At 39.0% G+C, this 22,376-nt stretch overlaps 2 protein-coding genes across 2 annotated transcripts in view; one reads left to right on the top strand and one right to left on the bottom strand.

Moving 5' to 3' along the window:
• The window catches only part of LOC131033138 (protein ABC transporter 1, mitochondrial), a 200,741-nt gene that overhangs the window by 13,193 nt on the left and 165,172 nt on the right, over positions 1-22,376 (top strand). The gene's annotated exons all lie outside the window — the stretch shown is intronic.
• Positions 18,530-19,986, bottom strand: LOC131875394 (uncharacterized). Its single transcript, XM_059219526.1, has 3 exons — positions 19,548-19,986; positions 19,342-19,414; positions 18,530-19,239 (listed from the first exon to the last, which is right to left on the bottom strand). The coding sequence occupies exons 1-3, from the start codon at positions 19,851-19,853 to the stop codon at positions 18,710-18,712; spliced, it is 909 nt and encodes a 302-aa protein (XP_059075509.1). The 5' UTR covers positions 19,854-19,986; the 3' UTR covers positions 18,530-18,709.

Below are 22,376 nucleotides of genomic sequence, written 5' to 3'. Positions count from 1 at the left end.
TTTCTTTGATTGCTTCTTCTGTGAGGTGTGCTAAGACCATTCCATTGGACGCTACTATAGTCCTTTCTTTAGGGTCATAGTGTCTTGTGCATTCCACCATCAATTCATTGCATTGGACTGCGGGTGGGAAGTCACTAGCTTGACAAATTCCATTCTTGATCGTGTTAGTTGCTATGGTGGAGGGCATTTGCTTGTGTGTGCCAAACATTCTCCTCTTGAACTTGGTCAAGTTGAACTGCTCCAGGTTGGTGCCTCCAATTTTCCTCCATCTTGAAGTAATCTGAGATTTCGGATAAAAACCTTTGAGTAATGCCTTCATTTGATCCTTTCTTGATCCTTCTCCTGGCATGTTCCTGCAAGAATCTTGGAGTTAGGAGATTCAAAGTATGTTTAAATGATACAACTGTTAGGACCCGGAGGCAGCTAGGGGGGGGGGGGGTGAATCAGTTGTCAATTAATTTCAACCCAAATATAACTTAATCAAACTTAATACTTAATACCGGTAAACCAAACTTAATGCCGGTTCACAGATTAGCAGTTAATATTAATACCGGTGAAACTCAATACATAAAACAGAAAGAGAAACGACATCCACAACACATAACACAAAGATTTGTACGTGGAAACCCTGTAAGGGAAAAAAAACAACGGTGGGAAACCTTACCCACAATTAGATGATACTACTACAGATAGTATGTGTATACAAATGGGGTCTGCACATGCAGAAAGGCCAACCGCCTAGAGCTCATTGCTCAATCACAAAATAGGAGTCACACTGACTACAATTGGATGGTTAAATCCAATGATAATGTACTGCTCAAAGTAGCATCTCCAATGCTGGATTCAGTACTGGTTAAGCTCTGATAATCACCTTCAAACCTTCCTTGAACCTTCTCTATGGTCTGCTCATATGATCTTCAATATTTGCACATACCATGTTACAATACCATAACCTTACAATATTTTGCTATCTCCCTATCTCACAAATGAGATCTTACATATATACCAAAACCTAAGACCAAATGTGTAGGTCGGCTTACTAAGAATATTACAATTAAACCAATTACAAATAAGTCAAGATGCGATGCATCATGTCGGCTCAATACATTTACAACAATATCTAATTAATTAAATCATCTCCATAATGTGCTTTGCTGATCTGGAATAGATAATGCATGCCGGTCCATAACCTAGACCAATTTGCCGGTAACAACAAATATGTCAACCCAATTAGACCAATAACCAAAATACCAAAACCAAGTGATCTTCAGATGATAACAAGTCATCTTCAGTGCCGGTGAACAATATAACCTGATGGTGAACGATATACTGGTGACTGTGCATAAGTCATTGAACTTGCCGGTGAACATAATGTGTCGATTCAACATAACCAAAGATCTCCAGAAGGATAAGTGTTGACATCAATGACAAAACTAATGCAACACATCCATAATACCAACAATCTCCCCCTTTGGCATTTATGGCAACACAAAAAACATCTAAGTGCCAAAACAGAATGCGAAAAACCAAAAACCAACAATCTCCAGAAATCAAAATAAATGCAGAGAGTATATATCTCTCCCCCAACGAATAATCTCTCTCCCCCCCATAGGATAATGTTTTTCCATAGATATCTCTCCCCCTTTGACATCAAATGCCAAAGCAATACAAATACCAGAACATACAACCAACTCATAGAACCAATTACAATAACCAATTGTTTTAACCAACTACTCCCCTTGAGAAGTAGCTCTCCTCCATCAAAGCCGGAAAAAAGTTACTCTGTTAATTCTGCCGGTTTGATGCCAATCATCAACTGTCTAAGTCTCTACCGGTGAGGGTATTACCCCAAGCTGCTCTTTGAGATATTCAAAAGTTTTCTTAGGCAAAGGCTTAGTAAAGATATCTGCAATCTGCTCTTTAGTATTCACATAAACCAATCTCACTTCTTTTGTCTCAACATTCTCTTTCAGAAAATTATATTTGATAGAAACATGTTTAGTTTTAGAGTGAAATACTGGATTCTTTGATATATCAATTGTTGCTGAATTATCACAATAAATGATTATAGGTTCTTTGCATTTTACCTTTATGTCCTTCAGCATTTGTTTAATCCATAATATTTGAGTACAATTAGTTGCTGCTGCAACATATTCTGATTCTGCTGTTGATAATGATGTACAACTCTGTTTCTTGCTTAGCCATGAAATCAATCTGCTACCAAGAAAGAATGCCCCGCCGGTGGTGCTCTTTTTGTCATCTACATCTCCTGCCCAATTTGCATCGGTGTAGGCACATAAATCAAAATTTTTCATCTTTAGGATACCATAAAGCAAGATTTGTTGTGCCTTGTAGATACCGGAAAATCTTTTTCACTGCTGATTCATGATTTTCTTTAGGATTACTCTGAAATCTTGAAACAATACATACTGCATTCATTATATCAGGCCTTGTTTGTTTCGAATATAGTAAACCTCCAATCATAGATTTATATCTTGTCGGATTAACATGAGCTGAATTATCCTTCAATGTCAATTTATCAGTTGTAGTCATAGGAGTACTTACCGGTTTGAAATTTTCCATACCAAATTTCTTCAGTAGTTCCTTCAAGTATTTTGTTTGACATATAAATATACCTTTATCAGTCTATGAAATCTGCAATCCTAAAAAGAATTTTATCTCCCCAATCATAGACATTTCAAATTCTTTCTGCATCTTATTCGCAAAGTCTTTACATAATCCATCTTCTCCTCCAAAAATTTTATTATCAACAAAAACTTCAATAACCAAGATGTCTTCATTAGTCACTTTGAAATATAAGTTGCAATCAACATTACCTTTAGTGTAACCAAGCTTCAAAAGATATTTGTCTAATCTACCATACCAAGCTCTAGGAGCTTGCTTCAATCTATACAAAGCTTTCCTTAATCTGCAAACCATATCTTTCTCATTTGTCAATGAAAATCCATTAGGTTGTTCAATGTAAACTTCCTCTTCAAAATCACTATTCAGAAATGCACATTTTCCATCCATTTGATATAATTTATAGTTCTTGTGAGCTGCAAATGCAAGAAATAATCTGACTACCTCAATTCTAGCTACCGGTGCAAAGGTTTCATTGTAATTAATTACCTCTTTCTGTGAATATCCTTTACACACTAATCTTGCTTTGTTTCTGATTACCTTACCATCTTCATTAAGTTTATTTCTGAATACCCATTTAGTTCCAATTACATTTTTGTCTTTAGGCCGGGGAACCAATGTCCATGTATTGTTGTTTTCAATTTGTTCTAATTCATCTTCCATAGCTTTAATCCAATGTTTATCTTCACATGCCTCAATAACAAATACTGGTTCAATTTGAGAAATTAAACATACCTCTTCATTTGCAAGTCTTCCTCTTGTCATAACACCTTGATATTTATTCCCAATTATCTGACTTTCAGAGTGATTCAGTCTTACATATCTGGGTGTGTTCACTTGCTGTTGTTCTTCAGTCACTGTGGAATTCTCTGATGATGCCGATGTGACTGGATCCACATTCTGTACCAGAGCACTCTGTATAGGTTCATTTATGATCATCTCAACTGCCGGTTCAGAATCCATAGATCTTGAATTTCCTCTAAATTGTTCATCTATCTACACATTTGTGTAAATGTATGTCAATTTGCAATTCAAGGTGCAAGTTATATTCAAGGTTATTTTTCTTTCAAGTATATGTTATTTCTCAATATAATGAATCTGATTTTGTTTATTGCAGGTGGAGAGAACATTTATTTTTCTATATTTTCTCCACAACATATCATTGGGTATGTATATCACGGAGCGAACCGATCAAGTGGTACCTTGATTGATCATGTCCCTTGGACATGACCGACCAAGATACCCCTTGGTCGTGTCCCTCCTTAACCGATTGCTTAATCGGTGTTTATCACATATACACAAGCACCGAAGTCACTTCGGTTATTCATATTTCTAATCCGATGATAATCGGTGGCAATATCAATCGGTGTCAATATTAATCGGTTTAAACCCGATAACATAAGTTAGTTGGTTTATCAATTTATCTCGATAACATTAGTTATTCGGTGAAATGCATTAAGCCCGATGGTTATAAACTCGACAGCTATTAAGGTGATAACTCGATAATGAATCTGGAGGGTTAGAATAAGACCCGATCATTATTGGTTTATCAGTCTTAATAGTTTGCACTCGATCAGTTTGCATGAGTAACGTAATTGACTGTAACAGAATAAGGAGAGCAATTATAGATAAAGGAATAATCATTTGGGATCTGGATTTATCTATCGATGAGATAGATGATTGAACGGGAGACTTCATTTATCTCCCATTCAATCATTTATCTTATCGAAGCTATTAAGTATCAACACTCCCTCTTAGCTTGGGAAGATGAATAACAGACAAAGTGTCTAGCATCACATTTCTCTTGATGACCAGTATTCCTTATATAGTTTATAATCTCATTCTCCAAGGATTCATATCATTTGAATACATGACATGAAGTATCATCAGAACATATGATACAAGTAACCATATCACCTAAACACGTGACATGGAGTATCACCTAAACACGTGATACAAGAAATTCATCACCTTGTGATGATATGATATCACCTGAGCACGTGATATCAGTATTGCAAAACAAGCAGTACTAAGGATTAATATATGAGAATAATTTAAATTCTCAACTGATCCACATTGTGGTATGTGCACTAACATCTTTCCAAATGTTTTACCACAATCATAATCATGGCACATCCATGACATGTCAGAAATCACACATGATAACTAGTTTGATCATTATAAGATCGCCACCTTATAATGTCTATATACAAGTGTTTGTTATCTGAGAGATCGTCACCTCTTAGAAATGACCATAGGAGGTTGAACCCATAAAAGTCCTAACATGACAAAGAAGTTTACACATTAAATATCTTATTGATATGTAAGTACAGATTACACAACAAATTACCTTTCTATCATACCCAAGCCTTTTTTGAAATGTTCAACCTTTACTCTGGAAAGTGGTTTGGTAAGAATATCTGCTGTCTGATCTCTTGTACAAATATATTCCAACTGAATCACATTCCTGTCTACCATATCTCGCACATAATGGTATGAAATCTCAATATGCTTGGATCTGTCATGGAACACCGGATTTACTGAAAGTTTTGACCATTTCACACATCGCCCCATTGCAAATGGGGACCCTTGCTTTTTTGCTTTTTAGGGTTTGTTTTTTGGTCTTTTAGGGTTTTGTTAGTTAGGCTTTGCATTTTGAGTGCTGTCGGGAAGATCAATAGGATAGCAGGTCCTGAAAATTTGGCTAAGTCTGAAAGTCCTGATCCTGAATTTTGGCTAAGTCTGGAATGTCCTGATCCTGAAATTTGACTAAGTCTGGAAACTGAAAAACCTCCAAAAACTAGATTTTGCAATATAACTCCTGGAGGTCTGAAACCACTCTCAAACATCCTGAAAGTATATATGGAATATAACTTAAAGTATAAGAAAGAAGAAACATAGAAGGAAATGTCACTTCTACTTTAATGTTATATTCCATTAAAATTGTCCTGATAGAGAGTTCGAAAAGTCAAATTTCGCTCCTATCCTTCACTGAGGATCCAGAGCGAATTTCGCTCCTGTCCCTCCCAGGAGGACCAAGGCGAAGCGCTCCTGTTCCTCACCAAGGGACCAGGGCGATAATACTTATTTGAGCCATTCCTGACCTTGTTTGGACGAATTGAGACATCAAAAGCATGGTGAAGGACGAAATGAGCATGATAGAGCATCCAGACTTGATCAAAAACAATGAAATGATGAAGTTTTTGCCTAGAAGGTCAAATTCGCTCCTGTCCCTCACTGAAGGACCAGAGCGCTTTTCTTTATATGCACATTTTTAGACCTTTTTTGGACATTAACTTTTATTCATAGCCTGAAGCAGGATGATATCTTCCCTAGCAAAGACATTTCATGGTGAAAAGTGAAGCATTTGGGCCTGGAGGACAAAAATCGCTCCTGTCCCTCACTGAAGGACCGGAGCTTGAAATCCAAAATTGCCTTGTCCTTGAAAGATTTGAACGATTTCGCGAATTGAGAAGATCAAAGGAGATACATTTTATCAGTTGAATATAATTTGAAAGCACAATCATGAGGAAAATTGACCCTAGAAGCAAAATCGCTCCTGTCCCTCTGCCAGGGACCAGGGCGAATTTAAGTGATAGCTCCCGTCCCTCTCTCAGGGACCAAGGCGATTTTCCTTATAAGACAGGTTTTGGGCGAAAATCAAGTAAGTGTTAAGTTTGAGGCAAGCAAAGGGGGCGTAACGAGTCCGTTGAAGATAATTTGAAGATTGTAAAAACGCCAAGTGAAGCCCATATTGTCCTAGGCGCTCCTGTCCCTCTCCCAGGGACCAGAGCGATTTCTCCCTTAGACAAATTTCTTGCCAAGTTAGAACGAAATCGAGGCCAAAGATGAATGAAAGGGACACGACGAGTCTATTGAAGATAAATTTGGAAGTTGGCGAAGTGTAGTTGAGCTTGAAAGTACAAATTCGCTCCTGTCCCTCAGGCAGGGACCAGAGCGAAATCTTCATGAAAGCTTAGATTTTGAATGTTGATCACGTTTCAAGTGTCCAAAGGGGACCAAGGGACTTCATTTTACACGATGAAAGCAATGGCAAGTTGATGAAAGCAAGCATGAGCCCAGGACATTGAAGTTCGCTCCTGTCCCTCAGTCAGGGACCAGGGCGATATCCACCATATTTGCCAATTCATTCAAAATTCATGCCAAGTCAAGATTGTACATGGTTGCACAGGGTCTAAGGCGTCTTAAGATGATGATATGCAAAGGTTTCATACGTCAAAAGACTATCAATTTGAACAAGGAAGCTATATCGCTCCTGTCCCGCACCAAGGGACCAGGGCGATTTTCATTAAATCATTCGTTTTCCTTCAAGATGACGTCAAAGTCAAGGTTCGCAAGATCAAGGATATCATTTGCAAGGTGATGAACAAGGAGTAAAGCTTGAGAGATAGCAAATGTTGGCCAGAGCATGAAGTTCGCTCCTGTCCCTCACCAAGGGACCAGGGCGATATCCACCTTAGAGGGCATTCATCCACCAAATCAAGACGATCAAGCTTGAGTTTTTTGGCAAACATGCCAGTCTCAACGTGAGGATGGAGGTTTTGAACATAAAAGGCAAGAGAATCAAGACTAAACATCAAATTCGCTCCTGTCCCTTAGTCAGGGACCAGAGCGATAGGTTTGTGTCCTTACCTCTTCCAAATTTGGCGCTAAAACATTCTTTAGATTTTATTAAATGCTAGGAAAAAATCGATAAATTTGAAATCCAATTAAAGTTAGCATTTAACATTAGCGCATGGGCCTTTATTAATTAATTTTTGCCTTTTAAAAATCGAGTTTATTTAAAATTATAGGCATTAAATTAATTAATTATAAATAAAAATGGGGCGCTTGATTTAAAATTTGTTTCATTTTACAAGGGTTGGCCTTTAAGTTTATTTTAAATTTGCCTTATTCACCAAAGTCGGCCTAGGGTCAATATGAAGGTGAGCGCCTATAAAGGAGGAGTAGTTTATTTCATTTTCACATCATCATTTATCATCTTTTCATATGCGATTTGGAGTATACAAAGGAAGTGCGAAATTATCATTCAAGAGGAGGTGCGAATTGTGTTCAAGGTGCGAGTCTTATCAATAGGAAGGCACAAGCATTATCAAAGGAGTTCGAGTTTCAAGTTAGGCGAACTTGCCAAGGACATTGAAGAACACATCAAAGACTCCAAGGGTGGCGAATTGATAAAGAGGACGTTCCTTATCCTTGAAGATCACGTTGAAGGCTTCTAAGGTTAATTTTGCCTAGGCAAATTCCTCATTTTGCATTCTAGTGCTAGCTCTCAAGAGAGGTATGGCGATATGGATTTATTGTTTTGATTTTGAACGTTGATCGTCATAGCTTAAATTTTGAATTTTGAAATTTTGAATTCCAGTAGCCCAATCGTTTTTTAGGAAATGATAATTCAAGGACTTATCATGAGGTTTCCTAAAATTAATTTAATCTATGCTATTCATTGCAAAATCATGTTACTAATTTTGAAATGTTGTGTAGGCATCAAATGGAGATCTCATCAAGGAAAATCAAGTCGGATCAAGGACGGTCTTCGCCGGGACGATCAAGCAAGGACAGGGGTGACCTCTTTCAATCCAGTGTTCCAAGGCGAGGTACATCATCATCCTGCACATCAAGGACACAAGGAGTTAGAACAAGGGCTCGTTGAAGAAGTAAATAGTTCCAGATGAATTAATTAAAGCAAGCTTCTCAACAACATCAAGTTGAATATCTACCAAGTTACAAGTGTCAAATGAGGTGGCGTCCTAGTCATCATTTCTCCAATCAGTGAGGTCCACCTCAGCATGTCCAGATTCAATGTACTTAACTCATGGAAGGTGGCACAAACTCCGATGTACCTACCCCGGCTATCCATTGGTCGATTTTCTAGAGGGGACATGTGTCCAAGCAATACAATTTTATCATTGGTCAAGCATTAAATGTTATGTAATGGTTGTAACAAACCCTAATTAGGGTTTTCATTGTTGAATCTTGGCCATTGATCTTGAATTGATCTAAGCCATCAAATTGTATTGTGGGCACTATATAAGCCCTGACATTTCATTTTGTAAAATTATGAGAGAGAGTTGTAAATAATAGAAAGCAGTTAGTAGATAGAGAGTAGTTAGAAGTTGATAGAATAGTAATTAGAGTAGAATAGGAGGACAAGGCAAGAAATTGTTGCGATTGATTGTAAACAAACTCCATTTTCATTGAAGTAATGGTGAAGTGTGTCGTTTCTTGCAATTTGCATGGTTTCTTGTTGAGTCTTCAATCCTAGATGGTAGATGATTAGATGAATGGAGGAAATGCGATTGATTAATGGTGGAATTCGTATATCCATACTACTAGCAGTTTGTTGATTGCAGACTTGCCTTGTGTAGTCAACTGGAATCATTCAGCTTAAGCTCAATTTCAATTTGTCGCTTCTTCATTGATATGCATCAACTTGATGGTGTCTATGCCTGCGGTGATGATTTGAACATCATAAAGCTTCCCTTAGAAGATCGCACTAGCCTTGTGGAGATGGTCCATTGATGTCAAAACAAGACCTAGTTAGAGTTTCATCAAAAATCAAATCATTGCTCCTACATTCTTAGTATTAGGATTAGATCTTCTCTTCGCTCTCATCCTTTTTCCATTTTTTCAAATCTAAGCCAGTAAGAGCCTGTGTTCCAGCAAAGCAGATCGGAAGTTCAATCATCAAATGTAAGTCCCCTTGTGATTCCAGCAAATCACATCATACCACTGGAGTTTATCCACACGTAGAGACCCTACTAACCATAACATTGGAGTCATCCTAACTGATCCTTCATGCGAATCTTCAGCAGTTAGAGACTTTATTCAAGAGAGGATAAGATGCCTTTAGGTATTTTATTCTGTGTATGATAGTGTACAAAACACACGTAAACACATACCCAAGCCTTTTTTGAAATGTTCAACCTTTACTCTGGAAAGTGGTTTGGTAAGAATATCTGCTGTCTGATCCCTTGTACAAATATATTCCAACTGAATCACATTCCTGTCTACCATATCTCGCACATAATGGTATGAAATCTCAATATGCTTGGATCTGTCATGGAACACCGGATTTACTGAAAGTTTTATGCAGCTCTGGTTGTCACAATGGATAACAGTAGGTTTCATTGGTTCACTGAATAATCCTACAAGCAACTTCTTGAGCCATACTGCTTCTCGGGCAGCCAAGGAAGCTGCAATGTATTCGGCCTCAGTGGAACTTTGTGCCATTGAAGACTGCTTTTTGCTGATCCAAGATATCATGGCTGAACTTAAACTAAAACAACATCCTGAGGTGCTTTTCCTGTCAGTCACACTTCGAGCCCAATCTGAATCTGTGAATCCGTGTAGATCTAGATCAACTCTTTCATATTTGAGACCAAGATTTAGAGTACCTTGTAGATATCTCATAATGTGTTTATTGCTATTAGGTGTATCTCCTTTGGCTCACACATAAACTGACTCAAAGCATTAACTGCATAGCAAATATCTGGTCTTGTATTTACCATATACATCAGAGACCCAATTATTTGCCTGTAGTAAGTAGGATCAGTGGGTTGTGACTCTGCTACTGCTTCCTTAAGTTTATGAAGATTTGTTTCCATTGGAGAGGTCATGGGTTTGCAGTTTATCATTCCAAATCTCTTCAATATGTCGAAGGTATACTTTCCTTGGTTTAGTATCAATCGGTGGCAATATCAATTGGTGGCAATATCAATCTGTGGTAATATCGGTCAGTGGCAATATCAATCGGTGGCAATATCAATCGGTGTCAATATTAATCAGTGGTTACTATTAATCGGTTTAAACCAGATAACATAAGTTAGTTGGTTTATCAATTTATCCCGATAACATTAGTTATTCGGTGAAATGCATTAAGCCCGATGGTTATAAACTCGGTGGCTATTAAGGTGATAACCCGATAATGAATCGGGAGGGTTAGAATAAGACCCGATCATTATTGGTTTATCAGTCTTAATAGTTTGCAATCGATCAGTTTGCATGAGTAACGTAATTGACTGTAACAGAATAACGAGAGCAATTATAGATAAAGGAATAATCATTTGAGATCTGGATTTATCTATCGATGAGATAGATGATTAAATGGGAGACTTCATTTATCTCCCATTCAATCATTTATCTTACCGAAGCTATTAAGTATCAACAACAACATATAGACTAAATGCAACCTCATAACTCCCTTTATTAGAAGAGACTTATTACAAATATCTGAATAAGGGCCAGGACAATAGATGACTGGTGCAAATAAGCACTCACAGCCAAATGACATTATGTCAAACAGTTGTCATACATGCTTCAGAAAAGAAGTCTGAAGTAACACTACAGCTGCCATCATTTTCTGATTTCTATTTCAGACTCTTCAAGGTACACAATGATTGTTGTTGATTAAAGAATAAAGATATAATTGTGCTCTAATGGCTGCCCTCTGGTTTTCTGAACATCAGTACTCAGAAAATTAATGATTTCATAAACAAATGATGCACAAAAACCTGATTTGGCGATGCCGTTTGGAAGAGGGATGCGTAAAAATGAAGTCTGATTTCTTTAGGATTTTTATGAGGCTTTAGATGCCAAATCGCCACCCGAGCTAGAGGCCGTCTCCTGCCCTTAGTTTGCAGATGCAATATTAAATTAATTTCGCAGTTTCCAACCTCCAATGAATGATGGAAATGATCGCCACAGCAAGATGAATGGATGCAGCAATTACCCACAAAATTCTACCTTTTGAATCACAAGGAATGAACAAAAATATGAGGTTCAGTCAGTCTGGTTGACCTTCATGGCAGACCTGTTATGTGACTGAAATCTCCTGCAAATCTTTTCAAAATCACCTCCAATAGCTCCTAAAAGAGTTCGCCTATCTTCTCCACAAAGTGCAGATATAAAAAATGGCATCAATAGATCATTAAGCTTATTAAGTATTCTCCCCAAAATCGTTGAAGACACCTGATGCCAAAATGTCTTGATTTCAAATCCAAGCAAAATCGGCCCTTGGCCACAAATGAAGCTCAAATGAGATGACCGAAGTATCACCTTCTCAAATGCAACCCTTCAAGAGATCTTTCACTCCCTCAGTTATGCTATCAATGGGAGTTTTCGTTCCCAAAGACAAAAGATCTGCATAAACCCCTTGGCTCCACAAAACCCAATCAATAGCAAATATCAATACCTTGCTGCTCAACAATGAGGCTGCCTCCTCTATTTATTCTTTTCCTTTTAGAGGTCAGCCTCCTTCTAGAAGAAATAAAATAATATATAATTGATTTTTCTAGAAGATTCCCCTTAATTATTTAAGTGACTTTATTATTTAATTGCACTTTAGATAATTAAAATATCATTATGAATATGAAGTGCAACACACGTGACATCATACGTGAGAACACATTGTCTAACTTAAAATCATAACGTGAAGCCACTAGCAGCTGCCCAAGCGACCCTCTTATCAACTCCTTGGCCTACGAGGGTCAAGTAATAGGCCAAACCCCTCTACAGACCGATCCTCATGAAAATGGGGACATTACAAGGTAAAACAGCTAAAGAGATTTGGGATCTCTTGAAGGATCTTCATGAAACATCTGACAAGATCCGAGCTTTCTTTCTGAAGAATATGTTGTTTTCTATGATGATGGATGAGAAGTCATCTATACATCTTGTGAAGATCAAGGACATCCAATCCATCATCTATACATCTTGTGAAGATCAAGGACATCCATGACCAGTTGCAAGCTATTGGTCGGACCATGGCTGAAGAGGATATGGTAGTGATCATGTTGAAAAGTCTTCCTAGATCCTATGAGCAGTTCATTGATATGCTTAATATCACTTCTACTAGTGTTGATCTCAAGTTTCCTGATCTCCGCAACAAGCTTCTACTATAGGATCGATGGAAGCAACAGTTTGGAAGCAGTGCTAGTTCGTCCACTGAACAAACCTTCACAGCCAAAGCTTCGGATAAGAACAAGGGTAAAGCTCCGTCCTTCCAACAAAAAGGGCAAGGTCAACCTCAACCTCAACAGTCTTCGAAGAAGAAGAGCTTACAGTGTACCTACTGTCATATGTTTGGCCATTTGGTGAAAGATTGCAGGAAATTGATAGCATCCCAACAATCTTAACAGGGAGGGTCCAAGCCAAAGCCAGTTCTGCCATGCATCCTGATCAGACGCAATTTGCCTTCTATGTGTTCATGGCCCAAAACCCATCTGACAATGTTCAATCATCTACGTGGTACATTGACTTTGGAGCCTCTTGACATTTCACACATCGTTAGAATTCATTTATAGAGTACATGCTTTTCATTGATTCAATGATCTTTGGTGGAGGCGAAGAGTATACTGTTGTCGACAAGGGCAATGTTAAGATTTCATCTAGTGGGAGGGATTTGATATTCCTCAATGTATACTTTGTACCTGGTATGAAGCTCAATCTACTGTTAGTCGGTCAAATTATGCAACACTCACAACAACTGGATGTTGTCTTTGGGTTGCACAAGTGCAACATTGTTGATAGGGAGACTCACACTACAATTGCTGTTGGCATTGAGGATCATGATCTTTATAGACTTATTGATTCTAGTAGTTCTTAGGAGCTCGCCATGACAGCTAGGAGTACTTCCATCAGCACTCTTTGGCATCAGTGATATGGGCACCTTAATGTTCGCTATCTCTCTCAGTTGGTTCGAGAGGATCTAGTTTTTGGATTACCTGAGATTCAGACTCAAAATCATGGAGTTTGTGGAGCTTGTCAAGCTGGAAAGGAACATAGGACTCCGTTTTCAGATGAAGACACTTGGAGAGCATCCAAGGTCTTGCAGCTCGTTCATGCGGATATTTGTGGTCCCATGAACACTCCATCAGTCACTGGATGTGGTATTTTCTATTATTCGTTGATGATTTCAGTAGACACATGTGGGTGTATTTTCTCAAGTAGAAATCAGAGGTGTTCTCCATGTTTGAAAAGTTTAAGGCCTTAGTGGAAAAAGAGTCTGGCTGTTAGATAGTCACACTTTGGTTCGACAATGGAGGGGAATTTTGTTCAACAGAGCTCACCAACTTCTGTGCATCACATGGCATTAATCATCAACTTACCACACCTTACACTTCTCAAAAGAATGGCGTTGTTGAGCGCAGGAACTGTACAATCACTGAGATGGCTTGGTCTATGTTGGAGCATAGAAATGTTACAAAGCCGTTTTGGGCGGATGCTGTCTTCACTGTAGTCTATCTTTTGAATCGGTCTCCCACAAAGGCTGTTAAGAAGATGACTCAAGAGGAATCTTGGTATAGCAGGAAACCCAAAATCAGTCATTTAAAAGTTTTTGGCTCTATACCTTATGTTTGGATTCTAGATGCCAAGCGCACCGAACTGGATTCCAAGAGTCAGAAATTGATGTTCGCCGGCTACACTGACAACCATATTGCTTATCGACTGATTGATGTAGACACTGATCGTCTCATATTCAGTCGAGATGGAGTATTTGATGAAGAACAAGGGCCTTTTCAGCCTTCTCCTATTTTGAGCATTACGGATCAGCCTCTAGAGGCTACATATATGGGTGTTCGCCTTCCCTTAGGTCCACCTAATGGGAGGGATTCAATTGACTCTACAGTTGTGGGGTCTTCCAGGCATGACATTGTGCCACTTGACTTTCCTTAAGACCATCCGGATCCACATCCAGATGAGCATGCTCCAGATTATTCAAGTAATCTTCTTCATCCTGCAGCAGATGTTGGTACTTCTACTCTCCGGCCTAAGTGGTGGGCCATTGGTGATCTTCATGATGATGAGCTCATTGAGGGTAGATCAACGAGAGGGAAGGGCAAGCATAACACAGTTAATTTTTCTCTTATGGCCAACATTCATAGTTTTTGTTTTGCCAGAGATACCCTCACAACTAGACAAAAACGGTGCAAGCTCCAAGGGATGAAGGATTTTCAGATCGGAGACACTCGTTTTAGGCACCCAATTCTGGCGCAGCCTAAGACGAACACCTGCAGTTGAACTAAGCACAGTTTTGGGTTTAGACTAACCATGCACGATGACCTACGATTAGCAGACCCCCAATGGTATGAACCAGAAATGCATCAAATACCCCTCTACACTTCACCATTAAAATCCCTGCACTCTAAAATTAACCAGCTGTAAGAAACCATGCAAACAGACTAAAACAAAGACAACAAACACCATATTTCAATGTTCATATATTTGCTTCAGCTGCCATTACAACAATTTTTGCAACATCTCTATGCTATGCTTAAAATCTAACCTATTTTAACTTCAAAATCTAACTATCAAAACTCTAACTATCTAACCCTTTACAAAAAAAAGGCCTCTGCATTTTATAGATTTTTACAATATGAATCAGAGGCTAGGATGGACTGCATCCAAGGGTCCTGACCTGCCTTGCAAAAGCTGGTAGCTTTAACCCATGCCCACTCAATTTTCAGTTATCCTCTCAACCACTATCTCAACTACCTGCAACTGTCTGGATTCAATTTGAGTCTATCCGATAGTTGGACATAACTGTCCACAACTGACCTATTTCCCCTTTGTTTCAAAATATCTTGAGTGGGGCCCACAGGCAGGTTTACAATAAAACAGTTTCAGTTTTCAGAAACCGAACTTTTGGAATTAAATCCAGCTATGTATTTCTCGAGAATGCATAGACTTTCCGTATTTGGAGTGTTCTTCGGTCTTTGCTCTCGGTGATGGACTTTAGCTTGGTGTTCAACGACACGCTTCCCAATGCTTGGTTCAGATCTCGCGCTCTTGCAACGCGCTCCTGCGTCTTTTTCTTCAGCTTTCAACGCCTGACTTTGATTGTGATCCCTCTTCGATTTGCGTTTTTAGGTTTTCTTCTGGTTCTTTGCGATGACGTCCTGCAACCTGCAAACCATTGATTTCACTTTAATAAATCAATTTGAAAAATTAATTAATTTGACAAACATTAAATTTAATGCTTGGCTCGAGAAGCTCTTTGTGAGATGTATCTTTTAAATTTCGTCTTTCTCTTTGAACATGAAATCCGATCCTGCTTTTGAAAAGTTTGAAGTTAAACACCTCCCTCATTTCACATTTTTCGCAATTTTCGCCCTGTTTGGTTATTTAGCGTGAATTTACGCTTTTGGAAGTTTTTGGCTCAAGAGGCGAGAATGCGAGATTTAACCTGCCTACGCAACTTCGTTTCACTTGCAAATTCGGCCCCTGACAATGAAATTCATGATTTCTGGATTTCACCCGATTTTGGCTCTCTGTGCAACTTAGGCACAAACCAAAATTCGGCCATTTCATTGGAAATGCGTGATTTCTTGAAGGGATTTCTGCGCGTTTTCTATTCTCTCTTTTAACGCTTTAAGACTCCAAATTTCGAGCTCTGAGATGGTTTCACGATTTTACCTTTGCCTTTGCGACCTTACTTGGACTTTCTCCCGTTCATTGGGCAGACTTCAAAATCCAAAAATGGGGGTCCCTGTCTAGGACGGGGATGGGTGTGCAATACACACAACACTAAGGTATGTGAAGGGCACTCTTGATTTTGTCACTCTACATTTGAAGCAAAGATTCTAGGCTGGTTGGTTTCACAGACTTAGATTGGGCAGGTTGTGTTGATGACAGAGAGTCAACTTCTCGGTATGTTTTCAGCTTGGGCACATGTGCAGTCACATGGACCAGCAAGAAGTAGTAGGCAATAGCTCTTTCCTCAATTGAAGGAGAAATTTGGCCCCTAAGAATGAAATTCGTGATTTCTGGCATTCATGCGATTTTACCTTTGCCTCTGCGACCTTATTTGGACTTTCTCTTGTTCATTGGGCAGACTTCAAAATCCAAAAATGGGGGTCTCTGTGCAGGACGGGGATGGGTGTGCAATACGCACAACAAGTGGTGACTCGTCTGGGAAATGTTCCCGAACATTTCAAGGATGACTATCCGGATCGAACCCCAGAATCTTTGGTATATACCCCACAGAACAATCCAAAGGACAAAAGACAGATTTAGAACAAAAAAGAGGTCGCACAGTGAATCGAGTCACCAACCTTGAAAATCAAGTGTGTGCAGTGAAATTCACTCTAGCTTAGAGAAAGTTGAGATATCATCGTTTAGTTAATGCAAGCTACCTTGTAGACTCATACTCCAAAAGCAACCTGGATAGAGCCTCGCTGCGAACGAGCGTCTATAGCCCCGACGGAGTTATCGCCTGTAAGCTCACAGAAATTGCTCTGTTTCCGATAAATTTTCTTTTGAATACCAGCAGAGGTGTCTGCACTCCCAAAGCCAAGTAGTTTAATATTTCTTTGCTTTTGATTTTCCATTTTACTTTTAACTTTTTCACATTGTCTGGTAAGCAGTGAAGCCTACGTGGGATTGAGCGTGATAGTGGTCGTTGAAGCAGAGCTTTAAATTTTCACTTGCAATGACTTGCCTTTGATAAAACAACAAACTTAAGCGATTTTAAGCGTTTAAAAGTGCAGTGATCGCAATGTTGGTGACAAAACGCAATAAGCAACTAAATTTTTAGAATGACTAAGCCTTAAACCAAAATGGACTAACTACGGGGGCAACTGTCAATTAGGCGCTCTACCGAAGTCGACATCTAAGAAACAAACCGGCAAAAATCCTGATCTCATACACCAATACTAAGAAAAGCAAACATACCTCTACAAAACCTGACAAGGAGAGGGCTTCTTCCGAAAGGACACTTACACTACAACAAAGCAAACTAAAGTAAAGCAGCAAAATAGGGAAACTAAACTAAAAACAGAAAACAAACTAAAACAGAAAACAAAAACCTAAACTATGTACACGAAGAGACCAATTGTACGAAATGCGGACTATATGTATACGTTCCCGACCCGGGGTGATTTTTCAGTATGTGCAACAGTAACAGGGTGTTGTGACGTTTTCACACATCGCCCCATTGCAAATGGCGACCCCTGTGTTTTGCTTTCTAGGGTTTGTTTTCTAGGTCTTTTAGGGTTTTGTTAGTTAGCCTTTGCATTTTGAGTGTCGCCAAGGGGATCACCTGGATAGCAGGTCCTGCTGGAGTGATGTCTTGATCCTGAAATTTGGCTAAGTCTGGAATGTCCTGATCCTGAAATTTGACTAAGTCTGGAAAACTGAAAATCCTCCAAAAACTAGATTTTGCAATATGGCTCCTGGAGGTCTGAAACCACTCTCAAACATCCTGAAAGTATATATGGAATATAACTTAAAGTATAAGATATCTTTCTTCTTTCTTATACTTAAATGTTATATTCCATAAAATTATCCTGACAGAGAGTTCAAAAAGTCAAATTTCGCGCTTGACCCTTGTTGGAGGTCCAAAGCGAATCTCGCTCCTGACCCTTGCTGAGGGTCCAGAGCGAAAAACACCAAAAACACACCTTTTCCCTAAAATTTGACAAAGCTAAGTTTGCAAGTCAGTGAGGGGGCCTAGTTGAAATGTCTTGAAGAGATTTTGGAGGTTGAAAAATGCTAAATTTGAGCAAAACATGAAAAATCGCTCCTGACCCTCATTGAAGGTCCACAGCGAGATTTTTAAAAAAATGCATGTTTTCTTCAAAATGGTGCTAAGGCAAGGTTAGGATAAGACGAAGAGACCTCCAACAACATGATGAATATTGTTTTGCCCATAGTTGAAAATCTCGGACTCGCCTCGGACTCGGCAAACCAAAATTTTGGACTCGGACTCGGACTCGTACTCGTGAAAGACTCGCGAAAGACTCGGCAAAAAAAAAAAACCGTAGTTTTACAAAAAAACATAAAGAAATTAATGCATTTAGAGAACATAAGTGCCATAATTGAAACATTACACATGTCATATGATCTACAAAGTACAAACACGCAATATTTGAAATTTCATCATTCATGGCAGCATATTCAAGTTTCAAGTTTCAACTCTAAAATGTATAATACTATAATGGCAGCATAAGTATATAAATGTTCACAAAATTACATATAATGATATGTCCAAGTCCAACTGCAAATGTGAAAAACAGCAATGTGAATGAACAAACCAAAGAGAAGACTACATCTTCCTCTTTGTATTTTTCCTAATATAGCTCAATTTTTCAGGCCTTGAGCTAGAAGTAGTAGCAGTGGGTGTTGTGGTATCTAAATGGTGAGATGAGTCTTCTTCAAAGTCATAGTCCTCATCATCATCCTCATCTTCGTCCTCATCTTCATCCAATCTTGCTCCTTCTGCATCTTGTGCTGCTCCTCTCTCTATTTCTGCAATTTCTTCTTCGGTAAGGAGGACATCATCACCATCATTTTGTTCATTCATGGTCCAATCACCATATGGATCAATTTCATCCAAGTCAATGGCCTCATGTGAAACACCCTCCACCTGTCTAACTCGAAGGCGAAGGTTGTACCGAACAAATACTAGATCATTGAGCCGCTTTTGTGACAATCTATTTCTCTTCTTTGTGTGAATGCTTTCAAAGACACTCCAATTTCGTTCACACCCAGAAGCACTGCATGGCTGAGACAAAACACGGATAGCTATCTTTTGAAGATTAGGCGTGCCGGCACCATAATTCTCCCACCATAAATCTACAAAAAACATTTAGAAATATTAGAATTGAGAAAAAAATGTAACAATCAAGTTTGTAGGTTTTTTCTTGCACTGTTGAACTAAGTTACTAAATGTTTTACCTGGTTGTTGTTTTCCTCTCCTATCAATTGCTAGTTGTGATGAGAAGAGTCTCCCCTCTGCACTTTTGTAGATCTTGAACAATGGAATGAACATTTCCAAATTCAGAAATAGATACTAGATAGTCAAAGTGTCAAACTCAAATTCAATAATGAACATTTCCGAATTCATAAATAAAGATAGAGCAATTGCAAATGTCAAATCTCACCTCCAACTCATCAAGAACCTTGTCTCTCAACTCAGGATCAGGTGTCATCTTATCAATGCATGTAATAACACCTGCCATGACCTCCTCATCAGCCCTAAATGAATCAGAGAAGTAGAATTTCGGGTTCAAAAAGTAGGCGAAGGCATGTATCGGTTGGTGGAGTTGGTTTGTCCACCTACGATCAATGATGCGCCAAAAGATTTCACATTTTCTTGCATTTCCACGATAGTAATGTGAAATGGCCTCTTTGGCCCTATCCATGGCCTCATAAATGAAACCCATTGGCATGCCCTCTCCATCCACCATACGAAGAACCCTCACCAAAGGTTCTGTCACCTAAAAAAATTAAAACAAATTTTAAATTAATACAAAATCAACCCCTAAAAAATAAAATCAGCAAATAGACAAGATTGTATAAACTTTACTTTTGTGTTTGTTACTTACCGTAGTCAACTCCTCTCCATTTTTATTGAACCCATCATCAAAAACAATGGTCGCAATCTTCTCTGCTTCAGGTCTTTTGGAGTATGCAGACCCCAACCAAGCATCTGACACAAACATCTGCTTAAGATGAGGAATGGCACTAAGAATGCTCTGCAAAGTGATGAAGTGGCTAGCAAATCGTGTCACTCCAGGTCGCACAAGGTCCTTGCCATTTGTGTATTTTCTCATCAAAGCAAGCACCCAAGTATGGTTGTAGATGAATTTGGTGACACTTTTTGCATCTTCAACCACCTTCTTCACCCATCCAATCTTCCCAATGTCCTCTAGCACCAAGTCCAAGCAATGTGCAGCACAAGGACTCCATGTAATCGAAGGATGCCTTTGCATAAGCATTCTACCTGCAGATACATATGCAGCTGCGTTGTCCGTGATAATTTGGACAACATTCTCAACTCCAACTTCCTGAACCACACCATCCAACAGATTACACAAAGTCTCTGCATTTTTTATTTCATTTGAGGCATCAACAGACTTTATGAATACCATTGCACCATTTGAAGCCACCAAGAAGTTGAGAAGAGTCCTATTCCGTCCATCTGTCCATCCATCAGATAAAATGCTGCATCCTTTTCTCTTCCAATACCTTTTCTGATCATCAACCACACCTTCTGTATTTTTCACAGCTTTCTCTAGCAATGGCCCACTGAAGTCATAACCTGTTGGGGCCTTAAACCCCTTACCCGCCACTGTACATGCATTAACAAAACTTTCCCAATACACATTGTTTGCTGCATTGAAAGATAGATTATTGTAAAACCAAAAGTTTGAAGCTGCTATCCGTGCTTGTTCATGCTTCTCTTTATTCCATCCTGTACCTTCAAGTGAAGGTTGTGCACCTGGAACATTGCGTGGTACAAAAAAATTAGGGTCTGATCTAACAGGAGTGCCACTAGCCTCACCCTCATTGTCACCAAAAGATGAAAGTGACTGACGACCCCGACTATGACCAATGGGACCCGAAGTGGACAATGTGGGATTCATTGCAGCTGCTATGGCTTCTCTTGTTTTTTGCCTTTCTTCCTTATGCATATCATTCTCAGCAAGAATGGCCTTCATCTCTCTAATAATTTCAGGAGTTGATTTGGAGCATGCCTCCACACCATATCCAGGTATTTGTGCAAGGTGGTATTTTAATCTATTGATTCCACCAGTCATCCATCTTGTGCATTCGGTGCAAGTGACCTCCCCCTTTTTGCTTCCTGCAATCCCATATTTCCAAGCTTTATCTCTTTGTCTTCCTGACCTTGGGGTTGCCCTTGGAGTTGAACTTGCCATTGCTGATTTAACATGAAAAAAAAAAAATCAGCAGGGTTTTATGGAAAATCAACAAAAAAAATGACAATGAATCATTTGGGAAAAATAGCATTCAAAAACAAGAAAAAAAAAAGAGGAAATAACTTAGGAAAGAAAATAGAAAAAAATTTGGCAGCATATCCCCTTGTTTTTCAAGATTTTTTTCAGTTTCAAAACAATGAAATGATTCAAATGAAAAAAAAAAAGGAGGAGAAAAATCCTTACCTAGATCTCTCTTGCTGATTTTTCCTTCTTCCCTCTACTCCTCCAAACCCTTCTAACCTGCTCCAGCCAAAAAAAACCCAAATTGAAGTCAAAAAATGAAAAAAAAATTGGTTTTAAGCCCCACGGGCGCGTTTTTTCTGGGCCCGCGAGTCCCTGTGAAAGACTCGCGAGTCTGAGTGAAAGACTCGCGCGAGTCTTTGCGAAAGACTCGCGAGTCTTTCACAGGGACTCGCCTGGACTCGCCACGCGAGTCCTAGGCGAGTCGACTCGGCTAGCCAAAGGACTCGCGAGTCCGAGGCGAGTCAAAGAGTTTTAAAACTATGGTTTTGCCTTTGAAACTTGAGGATTTTGGTCAGAAAATGAAAAATCGCTCCTGACCCTCAGAGAGGGCCCAAAGCGAAATTATTGAAAATCCTCATTTTACCTTGCAACAACAAAGCGAATTTGGATGGAGTGGATTAAGGGAAGGCATTGCAAATGATGAATGAAGTTTTAATGAAAAATGATGAAGAATCAAGCCTAAAATCAAAAAGTCGCTCCTGACCCTCAGAGAGGGCCCATTGCAATTTTTCAGGATCCTCTCCTTTGTTTGAGGAATTGAGACCAGATCTTGCGTGGATAGGAAGAAGAGATGATATTTTATGTCTTGGAAGCAATTTGGAATCCAAAAGATGAAGGATTAAGAGCAAGATTGAAAAATTGCTCCTGACCTTCACTGAAGGTCCAGGGCGAAATTGGTGATATCCTTCATTTTTACATTATTGAGCATTGATATTCCTTAAAATTCACCAAGTTGCTAACTTTGAG

Source organism: Cryptomeria japonica, chromosome 4 (assembly GCF_030272615.1).
Source record: "Cryptomeria japonica chromosome 4, Sugi_1.0, whole genome shotgun sequence".
Classification (NCBI taxonomy): Eukaryota; Viridiplantae; Streptophyta; class Pinopsida; order Cupressales; family Cupressaceae; genus Cryptomeria; species Cryptomeria japonica.
Note: the sequence above shows the minus strand (reverse complement) of the source record. Positions and strands in the feature narration are given on the sequence as shown.

Coding starts and splice junctions, on each gene's coding strand:
- LOC131875394 (XM_059219526.1), bottom strand. CDS start 19,853: ATGGTGGATGGAGAGGGCATGCCAATGGGTTTCATTTATGAGGCCATG. Junction 19,415..19,547: donor AGGTTCTTGATGAGTTGGAG/GTGAGATTTGAC, acceptor CCATTGTTCAAG/ATCTACAAAAGTGCAGAGGG. Junction 19,240..19,341: donor GAGAGGAAAACAACAACCAG/GTAAAACATTTA, acceptor TGTTTTTTGTAG/ATTTATGGTGGGAGAATTAT.